The sequence below is a fragment of the Apus apus genome, chromosome 3, assembly GCF_020740795.1.
Source record: "Apus apus isolate bApuApu2 chromosome 3, bApuApu2.pri.cur, whole genome shotgun sequence".
Lineage (NCBI taxonomy): Eukaryota > Metazoa > Chordata > Aves > Apodiformes > Apodidae > Apus > Apus apus.
Window position 1 is genome coordinate 23,111,145 of NC_067284.1, and position 17,544 is coordinate 23,128,688.

The window sequence follows — 17,544 nt, forward strand, 5'->3', positions numbered from 1 at the left end:
GCAGTATCAACAGAATTCATTGTTTACTTGTATCTGCTGATTGAATTTCTAGTAGATGATGTGTAAATTAACCTCTTTTTTTCTTGTTCTTTGATGTGGATGCTTGGAAACAACACAGTTTATGTGTAGGAGATACAGTTATTCCACTGTCTTTTAAACTTGGAGATTGATTATTCAATTAGAGAGCTAGCTACAACAAATTCTACATGAGTTTTGCCAGAAGCACTTTGCTTTTTTTTCATGAGTTAAATGCTTTTTAAAATGTTCTTTATTCCCAGATTCTGCTCAAAGAGTTTGACTCCAGGAAGCCGCAATATGAGCAGTTAGCTATGGCTGGTGAAGGGATTCTGAAGAGACCTGGTGAACATCCACCCTCCCATGAAACTGTAAAAAAGCAACTGGCAGCTGTGGCACAAAAATGGGACAGTCTAACTGACCAACTGAGGAACAGATGTGACCGAATTGACCAAGCCATTGTGAAAAGCACAGAGTATCAAAGTCTACTCAGAAGTCTGTCTGATAAGCTAAGTGCCTTGGATAGCAAACTAAGCAGCAGCCTGGCTGTGAGTACACAACCTGATGCTGTGAAACATCAACTGGACATTGCTAGAGAAGTGAAGGAGGAAATAGAACAGGAAATGAAGAATATACATGTGGCTCAAGTTCTTTGTGAAGAGCTTTCAACACTGGTTGCAGAGGAGTATTTGAAAGCAGAACTTACAAGACAGTTAGATGGCATCTTAAAATCATTTAAGGATATTCAGCAAAAATCAGGTCAGTATTTGTTTAAATAAAAATAGTAACTAATGCATAAAGTAAAGCATATAATCTCATCTTTCTTTATAGAGTTGTTAAGTGAGGTGAGCCTAATGCCAGCTCTCTAACCAATCCACCTCCTAAGCATTTGTACATTAGAATTTAGGAGAGTCCCTGTGCCTTGTAAAGGGAAAATCAAAACTTGGGATCTCTAGTGAACAGTTTAGGAGAGAATCTGAAGCACAGTAGCAGGGCTCCTTTTCTCATCTCTTCCTTCAGGAGCATCTTCACTGAACTAGAATACCAAAAGAGGATGCTGTTCAATGAGTTACGTGGCTGCATAGGTGTGTAGTAAGCCAAAACTGTAATGTTTAGGCAAGCACCAGTTAATGCCTTGGCAAAATGCAGTGATAATTGTATAATACTGCTTTTGACAGAAGAGAGCTGGGAGTCTGCAGCCTTCCCTTACCCTGTGAACAACAAAACTGGACAAGTAATACACTGCAAGCAATACAATACTTTTTTCTCCCTAGCAGCCTCAGTTTTAGCTTTTTAATTTCCTTTGGCCACAAGGAACTTTGAAGGATAGAATCAATGATCTAGTGGGAGTTGTCCCCACCCATGCAGGGGGATTGGAACTAGATGTAAGGTCCCTTCCAACTCAGACCATTCTATGATGCAATTATTTCTTGACCAAATATTAGCAGTTTCTGATAATGAGCCTCTGTGCTGTCCTCTCTTTTGTAGATAACCATGTTCAACAGCTTCAGTCAGCGTATGCTGCTTCTCATCTGTTCCAGCAAATGTCTAAGGACTTTCAGGCCTGGCTAGGCAAAAAGAAAAAAGAGCTGAACCAGGCTCGTCCTGTATCAGCCAGACTTGATGCCTTGCAATCACTGGTTGAAGAACAGAAAGGTTTTAAGAAGAGCATGACCGATCAAATTAGTTCATATGAAAGAATTGTTGCAGAAGGAGAAAGTATCTTACAGAAGACTCAAGGAGCTGACAAAGCAGCATTACAATCCCAAATTGCCACACTCAGAAGTAACTGGGATGAAATTAATAAGCAGGTAAAAGAAAGGCAAAATAAGTTAACAGATTGTCTGGAGAAAGCACTAAAATACAAGCAGTATGTAGAAAATCTGCAGCCATGGATTGAGAAATGCCAAAGCAACCTTTGTGAATTAAAAGTTGGCATAAACCCTGTTGAAATTGAGAAATCTGTTGCTCAGGTGAGAGCCTGGCAGAAGGACCTCGATAAACACCATGGAATGGTGGAGCTATTAAATAATACTGCTGAAAGTTTGCTCAGTGCAAGTGAAACAGATAAAGAAATTATTCAAGAAGAAACTAGGATGCTGAATCAGAAAGTGAATGTGGTCACAGAACAATTACATAAGAAGAGAGAATCTTTGGAAAATATGGCACAAAGGCTGAAAGAGTTTCAGGAATCATGCAAGGAAGCCGAAAAACAGCTTAAAAGTGCCAAAGAGTATCTGGAAGCTCACGACTCACTTGGACCTCAGTCATACAGTAACAAACACCTGACGATGATGCAGGCCCAGCAGAAAGCCTTGCAGGCTTTAAAGCCTCATGTTGATTTAGCAAAAAAGCTTGCCCAAGTCCTGGTGGTAGAAGCTTCTGATTCAGCAGGTGTTTCTGACCTTTTGCTCCAAGCTGAATCTTTGGAGCAACAATACACTGCAGTGAACCAACAGGTTGAAGATAGATGCTCATTCTTAGAAACAAAACTTCAAGGAATCGGCCATTTCCAAAATAGCATCCGAGAGATGTTCTCTCAGTTTGCAGAATTTGATGATGAACTTGATAGCATGGCTCCAGTGGGGAGAGATCTTGAGGTGCTGCAATCACAGAGAGAGAACATAAAACATTTCCTTAAGAAGCTGGAGGACCTTATCATGAATAATGAAAATGCTAATAAAAACTGTAAAATTTTGCTAGCCACAGAAGCAGAAGCTTCTCCTGATCTTGTTGGTATAAAAAGAGACTTGGAAGCTTTAAATAAACAGTGCAGCAAGCTACTAGACAGAGCTAAAACCAGGGAAGATCAAGTGGAGGGTACTATTAGCCGTGTTGAGGAGTTTTACAGTAAGCTAAAAGAGTTTTCCGGTCTGCTTGGGAGAGCTGAAGAACATGAAGAGTCACAAGGTCCTGTTGGAATGGAAACAGAGACCATTTATCAGCAGCTGAATACATTCAAGGTAGGAAAATCTCTTTCTTACTCCTGTATTTTGCCACAATGCAGTTTTATTACATGTAATTGTGAAAGGGGTTGGTTAAGTGAAGACTTTGGAGGAGTCTTGTTTCACAGCAGTGAGTTCTAGCTGTATGCATTTTATCCGTTTTAAATGGGATATCTTCTTGTGCTCCAGAGAAGCTTTCCTTTGCTACAGCTTGACACTGATAACTTTGCATGCCAGCTCACGGTTCCTGCACCCCAGGCCCTTCTTGGCTTTAAACACTATTGTTTCCTTACACAATCCATCTACTTTTGTCTCTTCTTGAGAACTGCATATTGTGTCAATTCTGATGCCTGTGTATTACACAGAACTGTATCTTCACTGTGGTGTGAGTTTTAGACTCCAGTATTCACACAGCAGCCCTTATTCACTTTGCTCACCCGAGTAGCTTAGGTTTTTTTCACATAGGTGCAGGCATCGACATGTGTAGGTATAAAACCTTACATTTGGCTGTTTCCTGTTCTGATATACTGGCCACTTTGACCTCACTGAATCCACCCTTAGCTAGAAACATTCTAGTAAGAACAGGTAAAAGAAACCTCCTTTTATATTGGGAGTTTACTGTAGCATCCTTATCCAAAATGCATTTTGATGCCTCTGTGTGTAGATTTTTAATATGCCAGTTAGCAATCCCTGTCAAGCTCAAAAAAATGTATTGCAGCAATAGTGGGTGTAAATTGTGCTTTGGAGCTGAAATGTAGTACAGATACTTGCTTGTTTTAGGTTACAGTAAATGAATTTCCAGTGTTCACTGGAAAAGTTTATAAATCCTAAAAATGTAAGCAGTGTTTGAAAAAGATCATAAATCTCCTAATGGCTATATAGTAGCACTGATTATTCTGCGCTGCTTTAGTTTCATTTCAATCTAATACGGATTCAAATGTTTGTGTGACTTGTACATTAGTTCACAGTTAATCATAAAAACAAACCTTCATAACAGGATTTGATAAACTGTTCTTGTTGAAAAGATTGAGAAAGAGTCGTTACACACTTGGCCCAACAGAGGGTGCATTTTGCTTTGTCTAAATTAAACCATAGTAGAAAGGAAAACTAAAACTGAAAACTTCAATCTGGGAATTTCCGATGCAAGTTACTGTGAGTTTTGATCATTTTTCAGAATGCATAAATAGAGACAAAAATATTGAACAAATAGTTACATTATGAGGAGATTCCATTAGACTGGGAGGATTAAAATGGTATGCCAGTCTGTCCTAACAAGTCTATCTCCATTTAAAAGAAAAACAAATGGCTTTTCTTTGTATATGGTTAGTAAAACACTTTGGATATAGGAAAATAGCAAAAGCTGCTGCTGTGATTGCTCTTGCTTATACTGACTGTACAGGATTTCAGTTGTAGCCAATTTGTGATCTCTGATTTAACCACATTTCTTGTGTTTTCAAACTTTGGGCGCAGCATTAGGTCTTTGTTACTATATGTGTATAAACACACACACGTATATATGTATATGGCTACAAAGAACCATGCTTTCATAGGGAAGCAGCCTCATGAGCAGGGAGTAGAAGAATCCAGTTCCCTGTGCATTGTCTCAGTGTTGTGCATTGTCAGGGCACTGGATGAGACACAGCAATTGTACAGTTCAGGAGTGAGAGCCTTCTCAGGTCTGTGGAGATCTGTGAGGAGATAGCGTTCCTGCAACCAAAGAGCTTGTATGGTAAAAAGACCAAAATCCCTTGAGAAGTATAAAGCAGAACAGCAAATAGGAGCTTGTTTATATCTAGAAGTCTACTTCAGGATTGTATTTATATTAGATATTTATAAGCTTAGAACTGTGTTTTACTCAAAGTGACTATTTTTAGGCCATGCTTTTGCTTCTGAGTGAAAATACAATGCCATTAAATAGGAGGTGAAAAATTATGGAAAGGTGAAGGGGTTGTTTAACCAAGTGAAGAGCAAGTGCTGGAATAAAGAAGCAGAGTGGGGAGCCTTTGAAGAAAGGAAATAGGAAGACCAGAAGGGGAAGTTTTACTAGGTGAGGGTAGTAGGTGGTAGCAAAGGAGTACTGATAGCAGGAGGATCAGAATCAACAATTACTTTCTAATACTCAGTGTGAGCGCTACTGGGGCACAGCAAAATTATAAGGGGTAATGTGACCACTTCACCCTTCCAGAAAGCAATTTTACCTGAGGCAGCAAACTGTAGGAAGACTGGCTCCCACAAGTCCTGCTCCCCTCGTGGTGTATTTGCTCACGTTTGTGCACGTACACAAACACACACAACCTGAAAATGTGGCTGTGGCCACAAAACCACAGTCTAACTCTCTATGTTATTAGCTTCTGTGGTCAAGTACAATCAACTCCTATTCCTGAAGGGTGAAGCTAAAGAGTTACTCTTTGGTAGATAGATATGAAAACTTCACTCTCTTCAGGAGAGGGGCTCATGTAATGGCCCAGAGATCTTTTTTTGTGGTTTGACCAATTTTTATGTAAAAAGAGTGAGAGCTCTGTGCGTCTTTTTTGCATGAATGAAAATGCATAGTTATTTTTTTAAAAAAACAAACAAGCTTTGAGTTGTATTTTTGTATGTATATATAGCAATATCTATATATAATTTGTTTAATTAATATTCCTTGTTTATGATCTACTTATTCCAGTCAGTATAGAGTGTTAAATTGGAAGTACTTATGGTCAGCATTATACTATATTTATTTAAATGCAGATTTAAAATTTGCTTTCTGTAAATTAAAATCTCCAGTGGAGTTCATTTGGAAGTAGAACCATGACTCTTCCTTCATGAGGTACTCCAGGAAGAGTATAATCAAATGAAGAATTTGTCTCAGTTAATATAAAACAAAAGTCATTACTAATTAAGTCATCTTTGTTAGATATCTTTTCCCCCAAAGTCAGTACACAATGCATAGATTGGTACTAAAAGGAAATTTCAGTAAAGTAGGTCTGTTGAAGTACACAGAGTCTGCTGCCTTTCTTCAAAAGCAGAACACATAATAATTGTGCAAATGGCCTAAACAGAACACCCTGGGTTTGGATAGCCACACAGTGCTAGGGCATTTGCAGTAGGAGCAGTATTTACAGCTAGTTTCTCTCTGAAATAGAAACAGGAAAAAAAACAGAAGTTGAATCATTTTACTTCTTGAAACCTTTGCACAATTCTTTGTACTGACATTAAAAAGCATTCTTTTTAGTAAAACCAATTTTTTCTGAACAAAAGTAGTGTCATTAGAGGTTGCCTTCTCATTGGAATTCATGGGAATTTTTAGCTAGCCTGAGTATTCCTGCCAATGAGCTTGAACTAAGATTTTAATTGGTTTATCTTAGTTGTTGTAGAGGGTGTCTGTCCTCCAGTTTTCACTTTGAAGGCAGCTAATGTTGAAAGAATAATCAGAGTTTTCTCTTTGTGCTCAGTAAGAAACTAGAAGTGTTGCATTTCCCTTTCACTCGTTTACAAACCCTGGAATAAGATACTAACCTTCCTTGGGGATTTACTACAATTAGGGTCTGTGTTGAAAAGCAAAGGTAAAATAAGGAATTGTTTCAGTTTGTTTTTGAAGTATTGCATTTGGAAGTGACTGATACTCTTCAGTAGGTATGGTGAAAAGTGGCAAAATATTTTTGAAATGTTAGTAAAAACACATTGCTGTTGAACAAAATACAGACTATTTTCAGTTACATACTTCCCCTATAAAATGGTGCAGCACTCTTGGAATTTAGGAAGGACCGGTTTGGGGGTGTTTTGGGTGAGAATAACCATGGATGACAGGACTTAAAAGATGCTTCTCTCATCTTCACCACGATAGTATATATTCCCAACTAGAGAATCTAGAGATGAGTATCTGTTTTGTGTATTTTTAATGTGTTATGGCTGATCACCAGAGAAGAGGAAGAGACAATTTTTCTTACATAACTTTAGTATTTTTATAGATACCTGACTGTATATCAAGTAAGTCAATAAACAAGAAGAGTGGTGTGTTTGTATTTCTTGTATACAGCATATCCTGCTCACTGCTTAACACAGAAAGAAAGCTCTGGCTGATTGTAGTTAATGCCCTATGTTAAGTTTTAGCACTAAGTGCCATATGCTGTTCTGAATTGTCACTCTGATAGCTACTGTCACACATGCAGGGCAGGTCTCTGGGTACCCAGTTAAGTTTCTACTGGTGCAGAGCAGCTTAGTTATGACAGCTTCTCCTGTGCTGTTGGTGAGTTTACCTGTGAGTCTCCCAACCCTTCGCCTACATGATGATGAACATGCAAAGTGTTGTCAGTGTCCAAAACCTGAATCTTCATCCTGTTAGGCTGCTTTTGTGCCACTCTGAAGTCCTAATAAAATAAAGGTTTTTTCAAATATAGATGTTTTTCTCCAACATTCTAATGTTTCTTTCTGTGGTAGTGGCGTGGCTTAGCTCTGCCGTGTTCCTTGAACAGTAGTTGACCTGTCAGACAACGTCACCCTAAGCTGTTGCCTCAAAGTCAGGAACCAGACTGAAGAGAATCGAAACAGGACTTAACAGGACTGAGCGTCTTTGTACGGAGTCAAACGGAGTGACACCTAACTATTGAGACCTAATCACTAAAGACCGAGTGTGGGGGGGATTTGTAGAAAATAATACACAGATAAACTCCCAGCTTTCGTGTGGAAGCGCCCATTTAAATGACGGCTTTATCAGACAGGGTGATCGGGTGGTTAAAAGCAGTGCGTGTCGTTACCACAATGCCTCTCGGAAAAGGGAGCCAGCTGGAGCGTCGGCTCGGCTCACCTCACCGCGCCCTGCCTGCCGTCCCGGCCGGGGGGCAGCCCGGGGGAGCAGCCCGGGGGGGCAGCCCGGCGGGGGCAGTTCCGGGCAGGGCAGCGTGCCGCCGCGCTCCCGCCCCCGCCGCCTCCCTCGGCGCTAACCGGCGGGCTGGGGCAGGCGTGTGTCATCGCACCGGCAGAACGATGAGCGAGCAGTGAAGACGCGGGGGGCTGAGAAGATCAGGAGGTGGGGAGGGGGGCAGCCCCAGAGCGGCGCTTCGGGAGCGGGTGGGCCGGTAGCAGATGCTGCCTGAAGAGCGAAACGGGGCGTTCCTTGGAGCGTGGCGCTGGGAGGGCGCGGCGGCCCGCCCGAGAGCGGGGCGAGCTGCAGAGCTGGACGGCTTCCCCGGGCGGTACGCGCCGGCGCTTGCTGAGGAGGGTTCTCTCCTGCGCTGCCTTCTTCACCGCTGAGCTTCAGAAATGAAGAGGAAGGAGCAAGGGCAGCTCAGTAGCTGCTGCTTGTAGCCGGGACCTGCGCACTGCAGGGGGAGGGGGGGCTGGACTAGGTGACCTTTAGAGGTCCCTTCCAACCCCCCCACATTCTATGATTTTTATGGTTCTGTGATGCTCTGAGTGTAAACCTGCCGTGCCTTCGGAGGCGACGCGCCACGCTTGCTCTGCAGTTGCCTTAAGCAGCTCTCCAGGATGGTACTGGGAGAATCGGTCTAAAAGCGTTTGTTTCCCGACTGTCTGCTGGGAGGACGCGTTGGCTTGGCTGCTAGAAAGTGATGTTTTCCTGTGGGACTTGTGGAGGCACCACGGACAAGCTTGGTACAAGAAGAGGATAAACTGCCTTTCAGATCAAGGATATTTATAGCTACTGCCAAAAAAGTAAAGGGCTGGTTTATTATTCTTACTCTTCTGGATTTAACTTATTTCCCGCCTCACAACCCTCCAGTTGTGTTTCTCTGTGCCTTGGTCTGAACCATACACAGCCGCTGTGGATTCTGTCTTTTTAAGCTGCCGCACCATGTTGTGTTTATCAAGGAGATGGAACTCTGCAAACCGGTTAAATGGATTACAGTTAAGCCATCACCTACAGAAGATAATGTGCTGCCTTCTGTAGTGCTTGTTCATTTGGAAGGCTTAATTGGGAGATTTCAGATACAGATTCTGACCTGGAAAAATTACTGAAGCCTTCTATGGAGTGTGTGAAACATTTGAGCCACTACTGGTTTTTCCTATACTTTGGTTTTTTGTGATATTGGAGGATTTCTGTTAATTTCTTGTTGAAGCACTTTATATTTCAGAGAGGGGAAAAAACCTCACATCCAGATTAAGCTGCATTTAAACTGATGCACTGATTATGAATGACCTCAACCACCTCATAAGTTATGATGTATATTTTGTATCTATGCATCTTATGCTAAGGACAAGTTTACTATGATTCTTCAGAGTGCTAGTGTTTTTTAATGTTCCCCATGTATCCATGAAAACACAGGTGTAGTGGTGTACTTGTGCGATTACTTTCAGGATGGGGAAGCCGCTTAGCAGGCCAGACTGTCTGCGTCAGAATCCTCCCTGTGTTGGCAAAGGGGAAGAAGATGAAGATCTAAATATTGAGGACTGCTACGTTCCTCAGAGGTCCATCTATGACACTGTGAGATTGAATGAACAGATCGATTCAGGCTCCAAAGGCAGCCTTTCCTCAAGGCATTTCACAGACCGGACCTTACCCTACAGTCACAGAACACTGGACATCAGCACTTTGTGCTCCAATGGTGCCCTTACTTCTTCCAGTGTTTTTGAGCTCCGAAGCCGTGAAGCCAACAAATTGGATGAGAAAATGATCTTTGATGCTCTCAAACTGAACAGTGATATAATTCGGGCGGCTGGATTACCCAAAGCAAAGTCTCATGCAGAAAAGAAGGAGCATAGGCGATCATGGAGAATGTTTGTTCCTCCCAACTTTTCAGATTACACAAATAAAAATGAATGCTCCTTCAATGAAACTACCGATCTGTCAGATACAGCTAGGTCGGGCAAATGCAAATGGGGTACGAATTCTCTTACCTCGGAAGAAGATGATTCTGGTTTATGCAGCCCTCCAACAGAAAGGGAAGAAAAACAAGATACGCTATTAGCAGGGGAGCAAGTTCAAATACAAAGTCTATCTTCTGCAGAAGATATCCATGCAGTAGGTCAATTTAGACCATATTTTCCATCAGTTTGCAGAGAGCAGCAAACTCCACTGCTTGCAAGTGATAGTGTCCCTGTCAAAGAGAGCTGCAGATTGGCTTTGCATGACATTTTACACTCTGGAAACGTAAACCAAAGCAATGCACAGACATGTGAGAGCGATCAGGAAGAGATGAGGGGGGAATACTCTCCCTTACGAGGTTTCAAAGAGAAAACTCTGTCACGTGAGGATCCTCTTCAAAGTGATGAAAGAAGTATTTCCTTCGACAAAAGTGAAGTGGGAAATGCATATGAAGTTAATGAAAAAACTAAAACACAAGTCACAGCAGTAGAGGAGGATTATGTGCAAGATGCACATCATCATATAAATGTTTATTATGGGAATGTTGCTGTAAATACTAGTGACTTGGATTTAGCAAAATACGAGATATTATCTGATCCAGAGGAATCCAGTATAGCACATACAGGCTCAAATGAAATGGGATTTTCTGTTCAACAGCTTGAATTGGATAGTACTGTAGACTGTCCAAAAGCTATCCCAGGGAGAAGTAAAGGCAGTATCTGGACTGCTGGCATCCAAGAAACCTTGGATGCTGTCTGCAATGGCCTATTGTCTAACAAGGTAATTTAATTTAAAATATCGGTAGATTTGTGAAATGCAGGCTTAAATATACTTGTTTAAAGATTTCTTTAAGTTTTGCTGTGGCAAAAATGTCATTTTGTATTAATTTGGCAGATGCATTAATCAGTGTCATTTGCTAGCACACATGCCATGTCTGAAATAGGTGAGGTGATCAGTTCAGAAAATGAATTAGGGGCAAATCCTGAGAGGGCTGATTGCTTCCAGCAGGGTTATTTGTGGCCCAGCTGGTGCGGGTCCCCCCCGGCCTAGGGTGCCTCCTCCGTGCACCCGTGTTGGTTGGTGCTGGGTGTTTGCTCAGAGCGTGGTTCCAGACGGTGCCGTTCCAGGGCAGCTACAGCCCATGTGTTCAGCCCGAGCAGCCTTACTCATCAAGGTATAAGCAACAGTATCAGATCCTTGTGCTTTCCACAGCAGGCAGATGAAAGGCTGGCCGCTTCTCTGAAAGCTGCCTTTTGCGTTTGGCTGCCAGAAAGCAGGTCTGACGTTACGGCAGTGTTTTACAAGCGCAGGATCTTGCAGCGCTTTGCGAGTAGTGGATGAGGTAAGAGAGCAAGAAGCAAAGCTTTGTAATAAAGAAAGGGTGTTTGTCGGGTCTGTAATTTTTTTCTTCCCACTCTGGTTGAAATCTGAGATACTTCAAGCTTTGTTGCTAAGTTGTTCTGGTAAACTTAGGCCTCAGCAATAATTGTAAATTATTTTAAGCTTCTCTCTGCAAAGCCTGCATGCATTTTCAAAGGGCAGATTATGGAGATCAGTCCTCTATGCTAGGAGGTTGCTCTCAAAATATGAGGCTTTATGGCACATAAAAAGAGAAGTTGTTGCTGATTCTGTGTGGAAATAGTAATTCTGCCTCCTCCCTACCCTACAGTCAAGAAAAACACAAGCGTTTGCCTTTTTCTGGGAGCAGCCAGCTTGTTGCACTCAGTTTTCATGTAAACACACACACACAGTTTTACCGTTTGCAGTTTTTGGTGGTTTGTTTGGTGTTTTGTTTGTTGGGGTTGTTTTTTTGTTTTGTTTTTGTTTGTTTGTTTGTTTGTTTTCTTCGTAGGAACAAAATTTGTAGGCGTGCTTAATTTGTTTTACCCTTGGTGTTGAGTGTAATTGTTCAGGCTTCTAGATTGACTTGTCAAGCTGGTGGAAGACCTCAGCCACCTGAGGTCTGCCGCTTTAAAAGCGATCACTTGCCACGCTGTGTTTGGTGCGAAAGAGGAGAGTCACCGATATGTTCAGAGTGGTCGCAGCTTTTCAGGATGCTGAGAAAGGTTGCTTTGAATGCACGAAGTGTACACCAAAACTGTTACTGAATGCTGCTATAGAAATAGAAGGATTTAGGGTCAAAAGTTGAGCATTCTTTAGCATTGTTTATTCATTGGTTATTTTTCACTGGCCTGTGTAATTAATTCAGGGGCTTCAGGCCATTTTCTGATCTCATTGACACTGGTGTCAGTGCAGCCTAATGCAGCTGAATACAAATGGAGATTTACATTGCTGTTGCTAATGGTAGTAATCTGGCTTTGAAAAAGCTTGAATACCTGAAAGAGTAAAAGAAAGCAAACAGAAAACTGCTAAAACTGCTGTTTGGGTATCCTCAAAGCCCTGGCAATTTGCAAGAATGTCCCTCTGAATGAGACCCATTTTCCTGGGCGTCTGCTGGGATACTGTTTCAGCAGCATCTGTAGTGCCTCCTCCTTGTTACCATTGTATTTTAAAACCTACCTTAAAAGATCTCTTGCTTCGCTGCTTCTTTAACGTGAAACTTGCTTTTATCCTAATTTGGAAAAAATGCCCAATTGTCTCTCTTTGAGTGTGTATGTTTTATTTATTTGATAATTAAACAGATAGATGAGTTTGTCCAGTCTTGATCTTTTTGCCTATTAGAAATTTTTTTTTTCTTTATTTCTTTCCTTTCTTTCTCCCCCCACAAAAAACCCCACAGCCTCCCTCCACTCCCGTTTCCTTCCTGTCTGAAACTACTCATGGAAGTGCACATCATTTTCCCCCGTGGTGTATTGCCTTTACTCTGTTTAGATTTAGTCTATTCTGTTTAGATTATTTTAATATTTTTTTTTAGGAAGGTGCTGATGAGGGATGGTTTCCTTTCTTCTAGACAGCAGTTTTCAGCTTTTTTTTTTGTTGTTGTTGTTACATACTGTGATGTAAACACCAGATGCATTTTATGTCAGAAGATACAATGTTTCATTTGTCTTGGATTTCAACTGCAGGTGTTCCAGAAAGAAGAAATTGAACCCCTGCAAGTAAAACAACAGGAGGTAAATTGGTTGGGTCAAGGCCTTATTCAGAGTGCTGCTAAAACTACCAACACAGAAAACCTTGAACATGACCTTGAAGATGTCAACACACGATGGAAGACTCTTAATAAGAAGGTTATTATTTTGTATACTATCCTGCTTTTGTTGTGTTCTGCTTTTTGATTATTTGCTTACTGATGTATTTCAAAATACAGGAAATTAAATATTGCCTGGGAGTATGAATGATATTACTTTACACAATCACTTTGTTGGTAATTTTGAGGATAAGATTTATATCACTAGTAGCCAGAGGTATTGCTATTGTTTGTAAGGTTTTGTAAAACTTTGTTTAGGTCTGTCCTAGATTTTTATTCAGGAAAAACCCTTGTAGGACTGTGTTTCTTCCTTCTTAAGCAGAGCAGGGATGTTTGATAATCCAATCAAAGATGTTGGAGTTGTAACACATTCCTGGGAAAGGCAGCTATGTCATTTGTAGCTAGCCACTTTCAAGTAGTTCTCCTTCAGTCTTTGTTCACACATTTTTCACTCTTGTTATATTCCTTCATTACACTGCTGTACCCGTGCAGTGCACAGGGCAGCAATGCAGCCCAGCTAGTGTGACTAGTGGCACATTTCCTTGATAGCACCTTAAGGACTGTATTGCTTGAGATGTTGGAAGGTACCACTGCTTTGGAAGACTGGCTGTAGATGTTTTCCTGTGCTTTTGAAGAGTCCTCTTCCAGCAGTAGCTGCTGTTCAAAAATGGAAAATATGGGAAGTAGAAATGACACTCATTTTTCTCTGCTCTATCTTCCTGAAGGAGTGAAGCAGCAGAACCACAGACACCTGTGGTTTGCCTTCTCCTTTCCTATTTCTTCTTCCCTTTGAAGGTATTATTGCCCTCTATTACGAGTTGCTACTTTGAGTTCCTGGCTTAGTCTTTCTATAAAGAAAATAAAGACAATCTGAAACACAAACACCCTGTCAGTATACTTCATACTACTGTAGCTATATAAAACAGGAGTATCTCTTGTACCAAACTACTGGAGCAGTCTGATCTGCTGGGAGTCAGCCTCTTCTTTTCTTAGGGTGTCTGTAGCACCGAGAGATTAGTGCTAAAATGTGCCATAGTGCTATTATGAACAGCTAAAAAAATCAGTGTTTATAAGTGGTATTGCCAGATGCTCTACAGATTTTGACTACTTATTTCACATAAATAAAAAGGTGAATACAGTCCCATCCTTTACTTTTTTTCAGGTTGCCCAGCGTGCTGCCCAGTTGCAGGAAGCCCTCCTTCACTGTGGGAGATTTCAGGATGCCCTTGAATCTCTGCTTAGCTGGCTCATTGATACAGAAGACCTTGTGGCTAATCAGAAACCACCATCTGCTGAATTCAAAGTCGTGAAGGCTCAAATACAAGAACAGAAAGTAAGTAAGATGTGTTCAGAATATTCTTCTACTGGATCAATGAGAATAAATTCCCACCCTTTGGGAAAGTATAAAATTCGTTCAGCTGTGTTACATTACATTGAAGTGTACTGAGGTGTTTAAAACAGCCATCTGTTAGACACTCAGTAATCTGCTGAGGGGAGAAGTGCTCATCTTCTGGGACATAAGACAAAGAGTGACACTGTGCAATCTGAGCTCTAGTTAGAATTAGTGCCAGTATCTGGAAAGGACTGTTAAAGGCCCATTGGAAGAACAGAAAGTATAAAAGCCAGTGTTTGGCCGTTTGGAAAGTAGGAAATAAAACCTAGTATATTTTCATTGTAATGATTCCAAGGTAATGTAGCAGATTATGAACTTAAATACTTGGCTCTTGGTCCTGATCGTGATTTGATCATTGTTGGTAATTAGTTGGAATGCTGTTGGGAAATGGCCTGTGCTAATGTAGAATAGTTATTAGTGTTGTCAGCTTTTGCATATTTTCGTAATGGCTGCAGAAAAAAAGAGACATCATAGCTTGTGAAACATACAGTCCATGCAGCTGGACTGTGGGGCCCACTGTCACCCAGAGAAGGTGTGTTAAGTTATGGTCAGTACAGGTTGTCATGTTGGGATATCTGCAGAGGCAAAATGTTAGTGTTACCAAAGGCAACTTCACCAGACTACCGTGACTTTTCAAATATGATGGAAAGTGACATTGCAACTTCATCTGCCAGCTTCCTTAGGAGCTGTGGATGGATCTTGTCAGCTCCCATGGACTTGTGCACTTTCAGGTTCTTCAGATGATCTTGAACCTGCTCTTCTTCTACAGTGGGCAGATCTTCCTTTTCTCAGTCTCTGCCTTTGCATTCTGTGACTTTGACAGTGTGGACAGAGCCCTTGTCAGTGAAGACTGCAGCAAAAAAGTCGTTCAGTACCTCAGCATCTCCATATCATGCGTGATGAGGTCTCCTGTTTCCTCCTGCAGAGGGAATACATTTTCCCTCTTCTGCCTCTTACACTGATGTACCTGCAGAAACCCTTCTTACTACTCTTCATGTCCCTGGACATGTTTAACTGTCTGGGCCTTAGCTTTCCTAACCTCATCCCTGGCTTCTCAGACAACTTCTTTGTATTTCTCCAGGCTACCTGTCCCTGCTTCCACCCTCTGAAGACTTTCTTTTTTCATCTAAATGTCCAGGAGCTCTTTGTTCATCAACACAGGTCTCCTGGCATTCTTGCCTGCCTTCCTCTTTCTTGGGATGCATTGCTCCTGGGCTTGGAGGAGGCAATCTTTGAATATTGACCAGCTTTCTTGGGCTTCTCTCCCATCCAGGATTTTATCCCATTATACCCTACCAAGCAGATCCTTGAAGAGGCTGAAATCTGCTCCCCTGAAGTCCAGGACATTTTAGACAGAGGGTTGTTTTGTTTTTCACAAATAAGTTAATTTACTGGACTAGATCAGTGAACTCAATTGTATCTCAGGTAGTGAGTCGATTATACAATAGACATTAATATCTGTTTTCCTATCTCTAAATATATCAGAATTGTCTTTCTGTTGCCAAATCTCGAAGGACATGCAGCTTTTTCAAAAATGTTCCTTTAAAATGTATCAGGTACTTTAAATTGGTTGTTTCCCTCAATGGTTTTAAACATAACTTTTTCCTCTCTATGTTCATTCTTCAGGCTGCTACACTTCTTTATGCCATAGAAACCAAGGAAGTTGTTTGGGCTTGCTGAAACTGCTGTTCATGGCAAAGCAATTGAGAAAGTAAAAGGAGCACGGGTTGGCAGCGTGGGGTTGGGGGGTTGGCATGTGGTGCTTTTTGATCAGCGTTATTCATACTCTCATCACAAGATGGGCATTGCTTTTTCTTTGTTTGCTTTAACAGGTCTTCAAGAAGTCTTGCTCCTTCTGTTTTTACACTTGTGTTATTGCCATGTTTCTTAATGACCTGGTGCCTGTTTGCTTTCTCTCTAGCTTCTCCAGAGGCTGCTGGATGACCGCAAGCCTACTGTTGAGGCAATCAAGCGTGAAGGGGAGAAAATTGCAGAGTCAGCTGAAGCTGCTGATAGGGCAAAAATCTTGAAACAGTTGAGTTTCCTGGATAGTCGATGGGATGCATTGCTCAGTAAAGCTGAAACAAGGTAATTGAAGTTCTTTCATAAATTTGAAAAATGTAGACGTAGCATAGGATCGCAGACTAAAGGGCCAGCAAAGGATACTTTTTGGGACTTTTTGAACCCAGGAGAGTGGCTAGCCTGTGCCAGGGGACTGGCAGCTTATGGGCAGGCTGCTGAGGTGGCCTGGGTGGAGCCAGCACGACAGGAGGCACCACACAACCCCCATTAAAGGCTGCCCCAGGGAGTGCCAGCGACCAAGAGTGAGTGAACAGCATGGTGGCACGGCAGTTTGCACAGGCAGGGCATGCTGGGAGGGTGCTGATGCTCAGCCAGGGAGCAGTGGTTTCCACGTGGCAGAAAGACATGGTGTCCTGAAGCTCTGTACACACCATGGTTGATGCAACTTCCCAGATGGAGCTCTATTAGGAATGTGCTGCCACCCAAGTGGCTCTCTCAGCAGCATCTGGTGACAACAGTGAGCACACCTGTGGGAGGCGTGTCCAAGTAGATGAGCTACTCTGCTGGGTGATTAAGCTCCAGGAAGACTTGAGTAGGTTAAGGACCATTAGGGAGTGAGAGAGTGAGATAGACCATTGGTGCCACAACTCAGCCTTCCTGAAACAGGCCAAGCAGTCAGGCAGGGCTTATGACATGGAGCTCTCTTGCTGCCTGGCTGAATGTGATGACCCACAGGATAGGAAGCAATGAGAATGAGTTCCTGCCCAGTGCAAGAGGTGTGGTAGGTGGGTTCCTCAAGTAACTGGTCCACCTCCCAAGGTGACCTTGCAAAATAGGTATGATGCTCTGCAAGGGGAACTGAATAAAGATGACAGCTCACCAAACTCGGAGGTGCCACTGAGGCAAAGTCAGACTTCTCTTTGCATCAAAACAACCTCAGTTAAGAAAAAAAGACAGGTCCTTTCCGTAGGTGACTCACTTCTAAAGGGAGTGGAAGGCCTTATATGCAGGCCAGACTCACTTCTTAGGGAAGTCAGCTGCCTCCCTGGGGCCAAGATTAAAGATATACAGAGAAAACTCCCCGCCCTAGTTTGGCCCTCTCATTACTTACTACCCATTACTGATATTTCAGGTAGGTAGTGATGAGGTAGCTACCAGAAGTCCAAGGGCAATGAAGAGAGACTTCAGGGCCCTGGGACAGCTGGTTAAGGGATCA

At 42.1% G+C, this 17,544-nt stretch overlaps 1 protein-coding gene across 8 annotated transcripts in view; it reads left to right on the forward strand.

Moving 5' to 3' along the window:
- Positions 1-17,544, forward strand: part of DST (dystonin) — a 296,184-nt gene that overhangs the window by 214,738 nt on the left and 63,902 nt on the right. For all 8 annotated transcript variants that reach the window (XM_051614873.1, XM_051614876.1, XM_051614875.1 and 5 more), the window contains 5 exons: positions 279-774; positions 1,504-2,978; positions 12,792-12,953; positions 14,076-14,246; positions 16,228-16,394. In XM_051614873.1, the coding sequence (XP_051470833.1) occupies positions 279-774; positions 1,504-2,978; positions 12,792-12,953; positions 14,076-14,246; positions 16,228-16,394 (2,471 nt within the window). The remainder of the gene's footprint in view (positions 1-278; positions 775-1,503; positions 2,979-12,791; positions 12,954-14,075; positions 14,247-16,227; positions 16,395-17,544) is intronic.